The 15158-nt window shown below is 42.7% G+C and overlaps 2 protein-coding genes across 2 annotated transcripts in view; one reads left to right on the top strand and one right to left on the bottom strand.

The window, feature by feature from the left end:
* Positions 1-15158, top strand: part of Rab31 (RAB31, member RAS oncogene family) — a 123412-nt gene that overhangs the window by 101818 nt on the left and 6436 nt on the right. Inside the window, exon 6 of the mRNA XM_028777964.1 lies at positions 5027-5136. Coding sequence (XP_028633797.1) covers positions 5027-5136 — 110 coding nt within the window. The remainder of the gene's footprint in view (positions 1-5026; positions 5137-15158) is intronic.
* On the bottom strand, positions 12407-12752 carry LOC114629864 (40S ribosomal protein S27). Its single transcript, XM_028777966.1, has one exon. It carries the CDS (start codon positions 12722-12724, stop codon positions 12470-12472), a length of 255 nt encoding a protein of 84 aa, XP_028633799.1. The 5' UTR covers positions 12725-12752; the 3' UTR covers positions 12407-12469.

Below are 15158 nucleotides of genomic sequence, written 5' to 3'. Positions count from 1 at the left end.
GAGGCTAGAAGCTTCCAGGACTAGGCCTGGGTTAGCAGACAGAGGTGGTAAGTCTCTAAGATGACAGTTACTACAGGAGAATAAAAAACTACATTTATAGTGTGCATGTGTGTTCATACACATTCCATAACATGTGTATAGAGGGAACTGATTCTCTCTATATACTATGTAGGTTCTAAGGAGTGAACTTGGGCTTGTTGACAAGCACCTTTGCCCAGTTATCCATCTTGTTGACCTATGTACTTTTTATTAAGCATGGTAATGAACATATTCTGACAGACTCCAATAGTGGTTGGTCCTTCTCTGTTTGTACTGGCAGGACTTTCTCTGGCCTTCAAGACTCTGCAAGTAACCACTTTTGTTGTGGAAGGGAAAAAGACTCCCAGAAGTTGGTCTAACCTCTCCATGGGTGCCATGTGACTCATACTCACACATTGTACACACATACATACATCAATAAATAAATAAATAAATAAATAAATAAATACATACATACATACATACAGGATGGGGGTGTAGCTTGGTGGTGAAGTCTAACATTAATGAGATATTGTTTAGTCCCCAGCAACATGGACTCAAATATGCCCACATGCATCAGCAAATCTAGTTTTAGAGATCTTGTAGGCTTTTTGAGGCAGGGTTTCTCTGTGTAGTTCTGGCCATCCTGGAACTCACTTTGTAGATCAGGCTAACCTCAAACTCACAGAGATCCACCTGCCTCTGCTTCTTCAAGTACTGAATCTAAAGGTGTGCACAACCACCACCTGGCTAGTTTTAGAGATCTTAATTTGACTTTTGTTTTTTTCAATTCTAGGATCAGTTAGCAATCCCATTCTCGAAAGGTTCAACAACCCACCAGCCAATCCGAGTATACTTTTCCAGAGAAAAGGAAATAAGATGTAAAAAATGAAAGTGAGGCAGCCCAACAGCTGATTGGCTACTGGTCACATCTGACTTAGTTGAAGGAGCATATTATAATGCTTTGAACGTAATATCAACATCCTCCTGTAATTCCCCTTTTCTGTTACATTCTATCTATAAGGTAACTTTCTTTTTTTTTTTTTTTGGTTCCACGTGGGGAGGTTTATTAAGAGAGTGGGAGAGCAAGAGGAGAGAGAGAGAGAAGTAGAGAGGAGTAGAGGCCGGCCATGACCACGTGGAGAGAGGGGGAAGAGAAGGGGAGAGGGGAGAGGATAACCTGCAGGTGCTCAGGGTTGAGGAATAAGAGCTAAGGTAACTTTCTAAAGAACTTTTTGCCTAAGAAGGTATAAGAAAAAGCCAGAGAAAAGAAATAAAGTTGTTGGTTGGATGGTTTGGCTTGGGGGACTCTGTACTGTCCATCCATCCATCCATCCATCCATCCATCCATCCATCCATCCAAATGTATATTTTGTCTGTACGTACATCATGTATAGGTATATGTGTATATGTGTAAGCATGCATAAATACTTGCGGAGTTGATTGAGACAGTCAGGCCCAGACAGAGTGTGGGTGTATGAATGTATATGTGTCTGTGCTTACCTGCATGTATAAAGAGGTTAATTTTTTTCCTTTCCTACTTCTCTGGTTCACCAAGAGTTAATCAGCCAGGCCAGTGAAGGGCTTCTGGCTGCCTGGCCTGAAAAGGGAGCCCTAGCAACAAATCCTCTACCTAATCACCCTACTGTTAGCAACAAGTGTCATTAGATCTAGAGGCCTGCAGCCTCTTGCTTCAAAGTAACTTAAAATCAAGATAAGTATATGTTATTATAGAAAGCAACCCTACTCTTTTGCAAGACCAAGTCTTAACCCTTAGCTGCTTCATAGAGGACCCACCCTTTCCCAGCAGGACAACTGCTTTTAGTATGGCTGGCTGAGAAACCCACAGGGGCCTCCTAGTGAGCAGCACTCCTCCCTGGCCTCTGCTTTAGTTCAGTGGTAGACTATGATCAGGACATATAAGCCAACCAAGCCTTTCCTCCCCAAGTTGCTTTGGTCATGGTGCTTCATCACAGCAATAGAAGCCAACTTTTACAGGCTTCATGAGGATACACTGTTCCTGGCATCTTCTCAACCAGTGAAGGGAGGGGAGAAAAGAGAAGGATATGAATCCTGTCTCTTCATCCTAATTCCCAAAGTCCACTTGTGTCCCCCTCCCCCCACTTCCTTCTGCTGTCATTTTATTCAAATGTATTGTCCCTCACCTGCAGGGCATGCAGAGCTCCCAGCCTCCTTTCTAAGTTCTGGTCCCTAGCCCGTTTTATGTCTTGTGTTTTCCATTGTCCCTTCCTGTCCCCTAGAAGCCATTGGATACAAAGCAGGCATGGTGTTCCTTCCTTTGTACCTGTCACAGCTCCACCAGACCCTCTTTGTCTCAGTGCCAGCCACTCTGATCTTCTTTTATCCCATCAGACTCTCATTTGTGTGTGAGCACCATATCATCCAGGCAGTATTGAATATGGAGTTTGTTTTTGAGATTATCAGGAAACAAGTGTATACTTGTACACTTCTGGGCCTTCTCTTGGTTCACTCACAATCTTCACTTGGCTTTGTGGCCGCACAGAAACGGCCTTCTCCAAGAAAGTGTCCCAGACTCCCATCTCTAAATGGATGAGGTTCCACCCCTGCCCTCCTGAAGTACTTTGTGTTACAGTGCATTCAAACGCTTTGTCTCTGGTCTAACATGTTCAGCCTACCATGTAGAGTCTCAAAACATGTTTGTCTTAGTCCCCAGAGGAAGGCCTGTATCCAAGAGCCACTTAATAAACATTCACTGAATAAACACACAGGCTTTGGGGACTAAGAACTGTCCTTTTTATTTTTGGAGCCACCCCAGTATCTTCCCATTGAAAACAGATCAGTTAATTCCTGTTTAGATTGTTATACCCTAACACCTTGCAAGAAGCACTGTTTTGAAAGGTTGAGGTCCAGACATGCCACATTGCACCTTGGTCATAAGATTTTCATTTCTGCCGGGCGGTGGTGGCGCACCTTTAATCTCAGCACTTGGGAGGCAGAGGCAGGCGGATTTCTGAGTTCAAGAGTTCGAGGCTAGCCTGGTCTACAGAGTGAGTTCCAGGACAGCCAGGGCTACACAGAGAAACCCTGTCTTGAAAAAAACAAAAACAAAAACCAAACAAACAAACAAACAAAAACAACAACAACAACAACAACAAAAGATTTTTCATTCCCAACTCTCGAATCATGTCATAGTTTTTATGTTGGCTCTCAGAGCTTGTTGGGCTGCCAGAGTTCACAGGTGCTTGAGCCCCTTAGTATTTTCACAGAAGCCAACCCCCATGTACTTTAAACCATCTCCAGATAACTTATATTAGCATGATGTAATGCTGTATGTATTCAATGCTTTCCTATTGCTGTGATAACCACAACCAAAGGCAACTATAAAAGATAGTGTGTAGTTGGGCTTACAGAGTGTTAGAGTCTAAGATGCCACAGAAATAGCTGAAAGCTTACATCTTGGTCTGCAAGTAGAAAGCAAGAGTACACGCTGAGAATAGCAGAAGTTGTTTAAAACCTCACAGCCTGCCCCCAATGACACACCTCCTCCAACAGGGACATACCTTCTCCAGCAAGGACACACCTCCTAATCCTTTCCAAACAGTTCCATCAGCTGGGGACCAAGTATTCAAACATATGAGCCTCTAGAGGCCATTCTCATTCCTCTTCACTGAGTAAAGAGCTTGTTGTTCAGTATCACTTAGGAAGTGATGCCCGTGGGAAGATCTGCACATGTTTGGTATAGACACATTGGTTTGATGTATTTTTTAACTCTACAGTTAGTTGAGTACATGGATGTCAAACCTTCAGATATGGCCGAACAGTCATGTATAAAACATGTCAAAAGCTATACACTAGTGCATGCACAGTGTGTCATTGTTAATGTTGAGTCATGTGATGGAAAATAAGTGTTGAAAGTAGCTTTCTGTTGTCTGTTTTATTCTGTAACAGAATATCACTAACTGTATAATTAGCCCAAAATATACAGACTCTAGATTTGTGAGTCTGGGACGTTCAGTATCAAGGAGGTGGCAGGCTTGCTGATTCTGATTCCAAAATGGTGTTTAGACTGTCTTATCCTGAGGATAGGACAACACTGATTTTCAAGGTGGAAGGGCAAAGAGGCAAAAGCGGGGTCAAGCTCTCTCTTTCATAAACACATTGACCCCAGCCCTCCTTAACCTCTTTACAGCTCTCACTTTTTAATACTTTCATGATGGCCATTAAGTTTCAATGTGAGTTTTGAAGGGAATGTTCCCTGGCTCTGCAATCTGGAGTGTCCTGGAATGTCCGTAACCAATACTTAAAACCATTTTCTCTCCTGCCTAGAAATTCACTCCTTCTGTGGAGAGTGCACTGTGTTATAAATGTGTGGCTTGTCCATGGTTGCCAAAGACTAACTACATCTTCTCCTCCTCCTCCCCCTTCTCCTCTTCCCCCTCCTCTTCTTCCTCCTTCTTTCCTTCCTCCTTCTTCTCCTCCCCCCTCCTCTTTTTCTTTTTGAGACAGGGCTTTTCTCTGTAGCCTTGGCTGTCCTGGAACTCACAGTGTAGACTAGGCTGGCCTTGAACTCACAGATATCCACTTATTAGGATTAAAGTCGTGTGCTACCATGCCTGATAGAAACCCTGAGTGCTGCCCCTGACACACACACTAGCAGCACTCCTAGCTGCAGGACAGGCACACAGCCTGACAAACACAGGTTCTCTAGAAGCACTTAACCATCTCTCCATTCCCAAGGACTATTATTGTTATATGCATTTATGACTGTCCTATCTGATTTATATCTTGCTTCAAAATTACAATAAATGAAACTGTCTTTAAATCCAATAAAATCCAGTGGCCTCAATAAAAGAAAAAAAGAAACCAACTTCTAAGATGTGCCTGTTGTGAGTTTTCAATCTTTGAGAAGTGATTACGTTGTTATTCTATAGGAAAGCAAAGGTTTCCACAAGTGCTGTTTGTTTGGCCTCCTGAGTTTTCATGTTTCACACACGAGCGCTCATTTCTTGTTTGACCTCTTTTCCAGGGAGGTGCCCCTGAAGGATGCTAAGGAATACGCTGAGTCCATAGGGGCCATCGTGGTGGAGACAAGTGCAAAGAATGCCATTAATATTGAGGAGCTCTTTCAAGGAATCAGTAAGTGCCGCGCTTTCGTTTTCAGCCTAATGTAGCTTCATGATTATGCTTTGAGGAGTCAAAAACCAACCTTTCATCTGTGTAAATTGATCTGATGCTGTCAGTGAACCCCAAAGAGTCTGACCAAAGTCACACTGTGAGCCCAGCAGCTATGAGTGTATTTACACTCTCTCCATTCATGTCTATCTGTCTGTCTGTCTTTTTTTTTTTGAAGTATGATGGCTGACTCTAATTTTCTTTTTAAAAATATTTTTTAATTAAAATTAAATTCTATCACTTCCTGGCTTCCTTTCCTCCCTCTAGCTTCTCCCAGGTTCTGTCCTCCACCCCGTCCCCACTCCCATGTTCCCCACCATTTCCAAGTTGATAACCTTTTTCTTTTATTGTTCCATACATATACATATGTATGTGTATACTCATATCTGTAAATACTACTTGCTGAATTCAATTTTGTTTTGGTTGTTGTTGTTGTTTTGTATGTCCTTGGTTTCAAGGCTGACTACACTGTATTGAACAACCAACAAATGGACTAATCCCCTGGGGTGGGATTCTCCCTCCCCCAGCAATCATTATTTGAAGCTCCCTGTCTGGTTAGGACTGTTCGCCGCTGCCTTTTGCTGCTGCTGTTCCAGTCTTGTTTATGCAGCCATTTCAGAGAGACTGTTTTGCCTCAGACTTCCTAACTGTCTCTAATTCTGTGCCTTACTCTGTTCCTCTTGTTTTGTGGATGAGTATGTCACAATCGTTGCAAGAACAGAGTGTATACTTGGAATCATGTGCTCTGAGGTACTGCCTTCCATATTTTGGTGGAGATGAAGTAGACGGTGGTGTGGTAGAAGTTCAGCCATTAAATCAAGTGACTCTAAGCAAACACAGTAAAGGTACCTTTGAGTGATTTATTTTGCCACATAATCATTCACAAAAAAATGTTTCCCCTTTATGTGACCTGAAGTTGGCAACTGAGCAGAGGGTTCATTCATGAACTTTCTGTTATTCCTGTTCATGAGAAGTGACAGGGTCGTGTTGTACCTCTCCTTCATTATGCTGTTTTCCCATGGATGACTCACCTCAGCTGATTGCCTCGGGTGGTTATGCTGACACATCTGTCTGCAGCTGTTCAGTTCCAAGCACACCAGATATCACCTTCATAAGCTCTGGCCATAACTTGTGTTCCAGCTTCCACCAGAAAAATGCCTGCTGACCATGGAGCTGAGCCAAGCCTTAGTTCGTCAGTACATTATCAGAGACTGGGAGAAGCCTGATGACCCAATGTGGGAGGATTAGAACCCTTATCAGTTATCAGCTGTGCTCATAAAGCCTCAGTTCTGGGCAGTTCCAAAAGGCATGCAGCCCACTCCCTGGGATTCTGTGCTTGGGGGCACTTTCAGTTGAATTTAAAGCTGATAGATCTCAGGTTTCAGCTATTTTACATTTTCCTGGTTCTGGTCCATTACTTTGGATTCTGAGAACAGCAGAGAACCTTTGGCTTGTTTACTTTGGGCCAAAGGAGAATTCACGGGCACTGGAGAACCCTGACCTGAATCACTTCCGCTGTGCTCAAGTGTGCAAAAGGATGCTGGGCCTCTCTGACAGCCCTGGGCCCTGCCACCATGGTGACTCTGCTGCTTCCCTTCCATCCACCTCCATGAGTATTCCCCACCCCCATTCCCTGCTGATATTTACATGTGCAACAGAGAAACTGCAAGCTCAGTAGGCTGAATGGTTAATCATAGCAGGCTCAGCTGTGATTTGGTGTTGGCCACCCATGTTCCCGGATCTGAGCTACTTCTTGCGATGGCTGTGGGAACACACGTTCTCTGTGCTGTGTCACTCCGAGAGACTATGAGAAGTTTGATCTGAACTTACCACACTGAGCCCTATTACCCTAGGGTAAGCCAATTCTTATCCAGTGGTGTTAGGCTTTTCTGGTATGTGCACCTAGTAAACAGTTTTTAAAAGTGTTTTGTTGTTGTTTGTTTTTTATTTATTTTTATATTTTTGAGATAGGGTTTTGCCCTGTAGCCCAGGTTGGCCTTGAACTTGCAGCAACGCTCTTCCCTCAGCCTCCTAAGTCTTGGGGATTACAATCAGCACAACCATCTGCAGACAGTGTTAATGAGCTACCCTACACTGTTATCCTCAATGCCTCTGATTGTACAGCTTGTCCTGTTTCGGAGAGCCTGTCCTTGGTGTGAGCTCCTTGAGCCAAGGCAAGACAGGGATCAGATAGGAAGCTCCGTGTTTGTTTGTTTTATAATGTGCATTAAGTTCACCTCACAATTTCTACATGAGGAGACCCTCTGAGCTTGATGAAAGTCATTATTAAAAGTTTTTAAAAAGTCAAATAAAGACCTCAAAGAAAACAAGAAGCCTAGATATTGAGTACTAACACCTCAGAAAGATTTCTTTGTGTAACTCAACCATCCTAATACCTGTTCATGCCAGGGGTCTTTGTGGCTCACAGAGATGAAGTTTTTGAATAATTAGTTCCTCATATTCTGGAGGTTTGCTTCACTTAGGAAAACAAGTCTTTTGCTTAAGCATGGAGTAATTGCAGCTTCCCAGTAATTCCAACACAAGCCCATGTCTGCTCTTCTTCATGTCAAATAAACAAATGTTTCTGTGTCATATTCTTTAGTTATAAACATTTAGCAAAGGCAGCTTGTAGATTTATGGTGGAGCCTCTAGTCATCTCTCTACATCCATTTATCTGTCCCTCCTGTCCCATCGATAGGCCCACTCCACTGCCACCCATTCATTGTCTGTCTCTATGTGCTAGTGTCTGTCCATCATTATCCGTCTGTCTATACTTCCAGCTATCCCTATCCACTGATATATTTTCCATCTCTTTCCATTATTTCTAGCTCTCCATCTCTGTCCATCTCTATCCTAGCATATCCATCTCTGTTGATCCGTCTGTCTGTCTGTCATCTATACCCATCTACTTCTATCTCAGTCTCTCTCCACTATGTCTACGAGTTCTGGCACCTCCCTCTTTCAGGCGAATTGCTTCAGAATGGGGTTTTATAGCCACAGTACAATTCCAACTACCCTGAATATACTGCGGCAGGCTTCATAAATTTCCTTTGCGCCATCCCTACTTAAGTTACATGCTCTCCTACCCAAGCTTAAAATAGAGCTGGAGACTGCTGACACCTATGCTCTCAAGGCAATGTGGCAGAGACAAATATGTCCAGAAGAAAAGATACGATAAAACCAGCAAAGAGCCATGATGATAATAACAGCCCTTTTAGGAAGATTGTGCTCATACAAATTAATTCACACTGACTTGGATGAAGACACAAATACCTCTCTGTTGTATTCCCATGGTGTTCATACACCAGAAATGAGATAACTGTGTTTTCAAAGAGGAAGCCAATCTAGACTTCTAACTGCAAACTCTTTGCCAAAGCATTATGTCAGTTAAAGACTACAGCTGCTCTCTCTGCCAAGAGTCCTTGCCACTGCCCCATTCTGTCTGGTCCAGGCTGTCTGTTCTGTGGTGCTACATCCCTTTGCGTCTATTCTTTCAGATGCCTTTCTCTGAGGCCCATCTTCAGACCTGCCTTGTCCTGTTGTGTATGGCTCACTCTCTTCTTCACAGTTTTATCCAGGGGCTGTTTATTTTTTCTTTCTTGGCTAAGGAAATAATTGTACACTTGATTTTTCTTTTTTAAATGGTGTAAGAAAACACAAAGACTGTTCTGTTGCTGCCCAGCTGTTGCAGTGTTGAAACCTAGAACAAAAGGCATCAATACCTTCTGGAGCACTATGTAGTGCTCTTCTCTGGAGGAGGGAGGATATGGATGCTGCAGATGAGGTCCTTGTGCTTCAACCCTGCTCCCCATCTTGTCCTTGTATGGCTGCTGACCCTGTACCACACTGTATGCCTTCCTTCTCCTTTTGCAAATCTCATTCCTTCCAGGTCCATTCAATTCTCCTTCCTCCAGGGAACTGTCTTCTGTTCCAACTCTCCCTTGTGTGAGCCTTGAGCATGCGCTAATTAGTAGTCTTTTTGCCATTTTGATGTGTGGATGTGCTCTGTCTGCCCCATGTGTAAGTTCTTTAGCAGCAGACATTTTTTTTTTCATGGTGTTCATGAAGCTGAGTCTGGTAAATAATATAGAGCTCAGCCCACATCCGTATCTCATAAAGTTCCAGAGAGTAACATTTTTATGGGCTCACTAGATCAAAATAAATGTAATTGTTTTTTCCTGTAGTGATTTATATATGAATAATACCAACGAATTGGACAACCCTAGAATCTCTTGTTTTGATTATTCAAAAAATACCTACAGTGCACCTTTATAAATTTGATATTATGCTAGACATCATGGTGGACAACAGACACTGACATTAAGTCCTATGACACCATACAATAGGAAGACTGCTAGGGACTTTAGGTTAGTGAAGAATATTTTCCCAAGGAATAGTTAATCTGGAGCTGCAAATTTGCAGATTTGCAGGGACTACAGTAGTTAAGTCCCTAGGATGGGAGCTGATATGTGGGATCAGCTGAGGGCAGAGACAGGGTCTTGTAATGAGGAAAGGACGTGATATTCCCAGTGCAATGCAAAGTCTCACTTATGTTTCAGGCAATTTAACATTTACAAAGACATTCCTCCTTAGGAAAAGGAACATTGAGGCAATGTTCAATCAGTTGGGATGATCAATGAATTTAGGGTAGAGATGACTGGAGCTAACCGGAGGTACCAGTGGGGAACCACAGCTCAATGCTGCTGGCTCTAACAGCCTGAGGAGCCTTTCCTCAGAAACCTCCACTCAGATGAAGCCATGATTTTCATTTAGGCTTAGGAAAATAATTTTAGTGTGGGTCAACCTGGTGATCTAAATAAGAAGTGTATTCCCTACAAATTCATGTATTTGGATACTTGGTCCCCAGTTGATGACGCTGTTTGCAGAGAGATTCTGGAACCTTCAGGAAGTGGAGCCTTAGTGGGGGAAGTACATTAAAGGAAGGCTTTAAGAATTTATAGCTTCACTCCACTTTCTTTTTTGTGCTTTCTACTTTGTGTTCATGGCTGAGGATGTGGTCTCTCAGTGTCTTGCCCCAGCCATCTGCTGACACACCTTCCCCACCGCACAGACTCTCTTATATGGAGCCCAAATAAACTCCTTCTTCCATGGGTGCTTTTAGTCATAGAACTATAATCTTCTCCTCAAATATACCTTGGAGACATTGAGGGCATTGGACTGTGGTTTCTTTGTTATGGGTTATTTCTTATTAGTTTAAGAACAAATGAGAAATGCTTTGGTTGGTTTGTGTCGCCAGGGTCTCTCTCTGGCCTCCCTCTGGCTCTCTGGTCTTTGTGATCTCAGTCGGAAGAATTCAGGTGAGACACACATAGCATATTGTAACAGATAGACAGGGTTTACCTGATGGTGACATGGGCATTTTTAGCAGAGTGGAGAGTGGCCAAAAAGACTGTTGTGCCAGTCTATATTTAAGGCAGGCTTTATACTGTTTCTAAGCCTCTAGAACAAACAGCTTCTACTGAGGGAAGTTTTCCAGTCCAGGTGATTGGCAAACTCGTTTGAATTGACTCTTAGGAGAGAGGACCCTGGTGTGTTCTTTACCAGAAACCTCCAGCTCTCTGTTGACTTTAGTAGGCACTCAGAAGGGTGTGTCTCCACTCAGGGCCACATACCATGACTCAGATCCTATCCATTTGACCAGTAAACAGAGTCCAACAGTTTCAGTTCCCGGCTCTCTGAACTGCCAATTTTAAGATTGGGGTCTATCCTCAATGACCTTTCAAGCCCTCAGATACCTACCTAGCTTCCTGTTTGCTTGTTCCTAGAATTTATACAATTAGAGATGAAAGCAACTCTGGCTGGGAAGGATTAGAGACTAGGAAAGAGCCATGTGCCTTGTTCTGCAAATGTTGCACAGCTCGCTGCCTAGTATACGTCCACGGGATTTTGTAATTCCACGGTAGTTACTTGGATTAGAGCATAGTAAAGAAGTCTGAAAGCAGCTGGGCAGTGGTAGTGCACGGCTTTAATCCCAGCACTTGGCAGCAAAGGCAGGAGGATTTCTGAGTTTGAGGCCAGCCTGGTCTACAGAGTGAGTTCCAGGATAGCCAGGGCTACACAGAGAAACCCTGTCTCAAAAAATCGGAAGAAAAAAAAAAAAGAAGTCTGAAAGCAAAACAAAACCTTTGAAAATTTTGTAACAGAACAGCAAGCTGTTGAATGAAGATAAAGGCTAGGACAGTCCCTTCTTTACCATCAAGAAAGTTAACGTTGGCAAAGGTCAGCAAAAAAGATAGTTGATATCAGAAGCTTTCACCTTGAGCCCTCCTAAGGAGTTCTCAGTTGTGTAAAACATCGTGTCCTTGGCCTTCATGTCTATGGGGTTTAGGTGTAGGACCCTCTGGGGTACCAATCTACAGAGGCTGAGCTCCGGTCTAAAATGCTATAGTATCTGTATGTAAGCATAACCCCCATCATGCCTCTTCATCTCTAGATTATTTATACCCAAGCATAGTCAATGCTCTATAAATAGTTGTTATACTGTATTGTTTAGGGAATAATGACAAGAAAGAGTCTGAATGTGTTCAATATGGACATGGCCATCATAGGCCTCACTGGTTTAGATGGACGTCGTATCCAGCTGTTAATTAAAACCTGTAAAACAAGCAGACACTGGGACCAACTATAGTAATGCTTCACATGTGTGGAGTCCTTGCTCCTTGCTGTTGTTGGAAGGGCTAAAGTGTGTATTAAATGATTGATGTCCCCTTCACTGTGAAGTAGGCATATTAGCATCTCTATTCTACCATGAGGACACCGTCTTGTGACTTGCTGTGTCTATGGCTAGTGAGTGGGAGGCCAGAATGTGGAGTCACATGTTGTGAGCTTTAAGTCTGGGCTGTCCCTGGCTCCTGACCTTGTACAGCAGTTTTCTGGTAGTATTATCCAGAGTCAGAGAAAACAGGAAATGACTAAACTGCACCAAAGTTGAGACATAGTTTGTTTTTTTTAAATTGTGGTACGCTAATATAAACTAGAGATTTAAAATAATGATGTGAATCTTGTTACTGACCTAAAAAGACAAATTGTGAAACAAATACCACAGAATTGTTTATATAAAAATCCCGATTTCATATAATCAAACTGTGTAACATATAATAATAAATAATACATTCTCCCAAGATTCTCATTCTTGTAAGGTTGCCTGTTAAGTTGCTAGCCATGGCTACTTTGTAATGGTTTACTCCAGGCAACTTTGGAAAAATTATTATTATTTTTTTTTATATCCAAAATGTGTTTATTGGGAAGGTTCCCACTCATCTTCAATCAGGGGCTTTCAGTGCTGCTTCCTCCTGAAGGAGCATCCTTCTGTCAGCCTTGCTTTTCCACCTGTAGGCTGACAGAGGACAGTGGAGCAGCCAACACACAAGACTACCGTTTGTGCATGGCTAAAGACCGTGGTGATTTTATAGCATCCTGGGCATTTCACATCCATAAAGTAGGAATTGGGGCTCTGCACCAGGCGCTTTTTCTTGTGTTTCCTCTTCTCCTCCTCTGGAGAGGGATGAAGGAGATCCTTTGCGAGAGGCATGTTCTCGTAGGGAGGTCGTCACCGCCGGAAAAGCTGGAAAAATTATTTTATTATAGAAAATGTAAAACTAGTCAGGCGGTGGTGGCACACGCCTTTAATCCCAGCACTTGGGAGGCAGAGCCAGGCGAATTTCTGAGTTCGAGTCCAGCCTGGTCTACAGAGTGAGTTCCAGGACAGCCAGGGCTACACAGAGAAACCCTGTCTCGAAAAACCAAAAAAAAAAAAAAAAAAAAAAAGGAAAGAAAAAAAAGAAAGAAAGAAAATGTAAAACTTACAGTACATAAGTAAACTGAATCATCATGTACATATAACCATTCAACTTGTCCCATCTCTTTCCTGTAGCTTCCCACCCTATATTGCTTTAAAGGGAGTCTCATTAGTATCATATGTAAATATTTTGAATCTAATGTATAACAGTTGTTAGATAAACAGGTCGATTTGCTGGTTGTCAGATTGAGGGAGAGTCCTAGTTAGGTTTCTATTGATATGATAGACACCATGACCAAAAGCAAGGTGAAGAGGAAAGGGCTTATTTCATCTTACAGCTCATAGTCCATTTTGAAGGTAAGTCAGAACAGGAGCTCAAGGAAGGAGCCTGGAACTGAGGCAGAGGCCGTGGAGGAGCACAGCTTACTGAGACTCAGTCCTTCCGGCTTGCTCTTTTCCTTCTTATACATTCCAAGTCCACCTACTGAGGGATGGCACTGTCCACAGTAGGTAGTCCTCTTCCACATCAATCAATCAATCAATCAATCAGTTAATCAATCAATCAATCAAAAAACTGCTCACAAGCTTGCCTACAGGCCAGTTTTATGGGGGCATTTTCTCAGTTGAGAGAAATCCTCTTCCCAGATGGCCTTAGCTTGTGTCAAGTAGACAAAAGAAACAAACAAAATTAAAAAATAAAATAAAAACAGGACAGGAGGCAATAAGGCAGTGAACTAACCGTGTAGCATTTTATACTAATGTAAGACAATAACAACAGGAGCTTAGAGCTGAAGACAAGAGACATGCAGGAGCTAAATTACTTAGTTTTCTTTGTAAACCAAAAGTTTATTTTAGAAAAGTTTATCAATTTCAAGAGGGATCAGGGAAGGCTTTCATTGTTTTTATAGCAAAAATCTTTCTATTGATGTCACTCCCACTGAAATCTGACACTCGCTGAAGTCACTGGGTTGGCAGCCAATGGGAACAGTTCCTTTTTGCTCTCTTCTCTCATCTTTGTAACACAGCCATGGCTTTCGATGCCTGAACATTTTTTTTTGCCTGAACATTTTTTTTTCCTAATCTTTCTTTTCTGTTAAAATCAGGATATATGTTAGATATTGTTATGAGATTTTGAACACAAGTGTGAACTCTTGTGGTTAATCTTCATTCATTTTTGTTTATATTGCTGGGATTTAAGCCATGCTAGGCAAGCACCCTACTCTGGAGCTACTTCCTTTTCTGGCTCCTTAGACTCTTTTAGCTTCCAGAGTTGGGGGTGTCTACTTTCATCTTCTCATTTCTACCCATTTGTCAGGTCTTGCTTGGCTTCTCCTCATGGATCTCTTTGCCCCTCTTCCTTCTGTCTTCTCCTATTTCCCTTGTTCTTGTCATCTTGGGCCTGAGCTTTCTATGGGTTTTCTTACCAAGGGTACCACCTGTCTTCTCATCTATTCTGGTTCTTTATAGCATCCAAGCTCACTCCTCACATCAGAATCTTTATCCTAATAGCAAATGTTTCCTAAGGGCCAGGTGTGGTGGTGCACACTTTGATTCCAGCACTCCTGTAGAGGTAGGTGGATCTCTGGGAGTTTGAGAGTAGCCTGGTCTACATAGTGAGTTCCAGAATGGTCAGGGCTACATAGAGAGACCCTGTCTGAAAAGCAAAAGAATAAAACAAAATGTCTTTTTAGTACCGTCTCTGCTACAGAGGACAGTTGATAGGAGTGACCTCTGGTCATTGATGAGCCACTGCCGTGGTCCACAAAGACTCTCTAGCCCTAAGGCAGAATCTTTGAGGCCATTATCAGGAGTTGAGTCCTGGCAAACTTGATCAGCCCCCCAATCTGGATGATATGGAGAGTCAGGATCAGAAACTGTCATATAGCAACTTCTAGACACAATTGACACTTGACACAGGAAAATGCCAAGCCACTGGAGAATGGGGAGAAAGAAGAGGGACAGACAGCAGAACTGTCGCAGAGGAGTTGGAGCACACACCCATGAGCAGCTGCAGGGAAGCACAGTGCTTTATTCTTTGTGTGTATTAGGGTGACTGCCCTAGCCAAGCTGACCTAACTCATAGGTTTGGAATTTATTTCCACATTTTGCATTCCCACGGAAATGTTTGAAAAACATGCTTTTCTCCTGGACTGTCAATTTTCAGGAAAACTGGGTGGTGGTGGTGGTGGTGGTGGTGGGGTCTTTTAAACTTCTCCCCAAGAGAATC

This window comes from Grammomys surdaster, unplaced genomic scaffold (assembly GCF_004785775.1).
Source record: "Grammomys surdaster isolate TR1022 unplaced genomic scaffold, NIH_TR_1.0 318, whole genome shotgun sequence".
NCBI classification, from domain to species: Eukaryota; Metazoa; Chordata; class Mammalia; order Rodentia; family Muridae; genus Grammomys; species Grammomys surdaster.
This window is presented reverse-complemented; position numbering and strand designations above follow the sequence as displayed.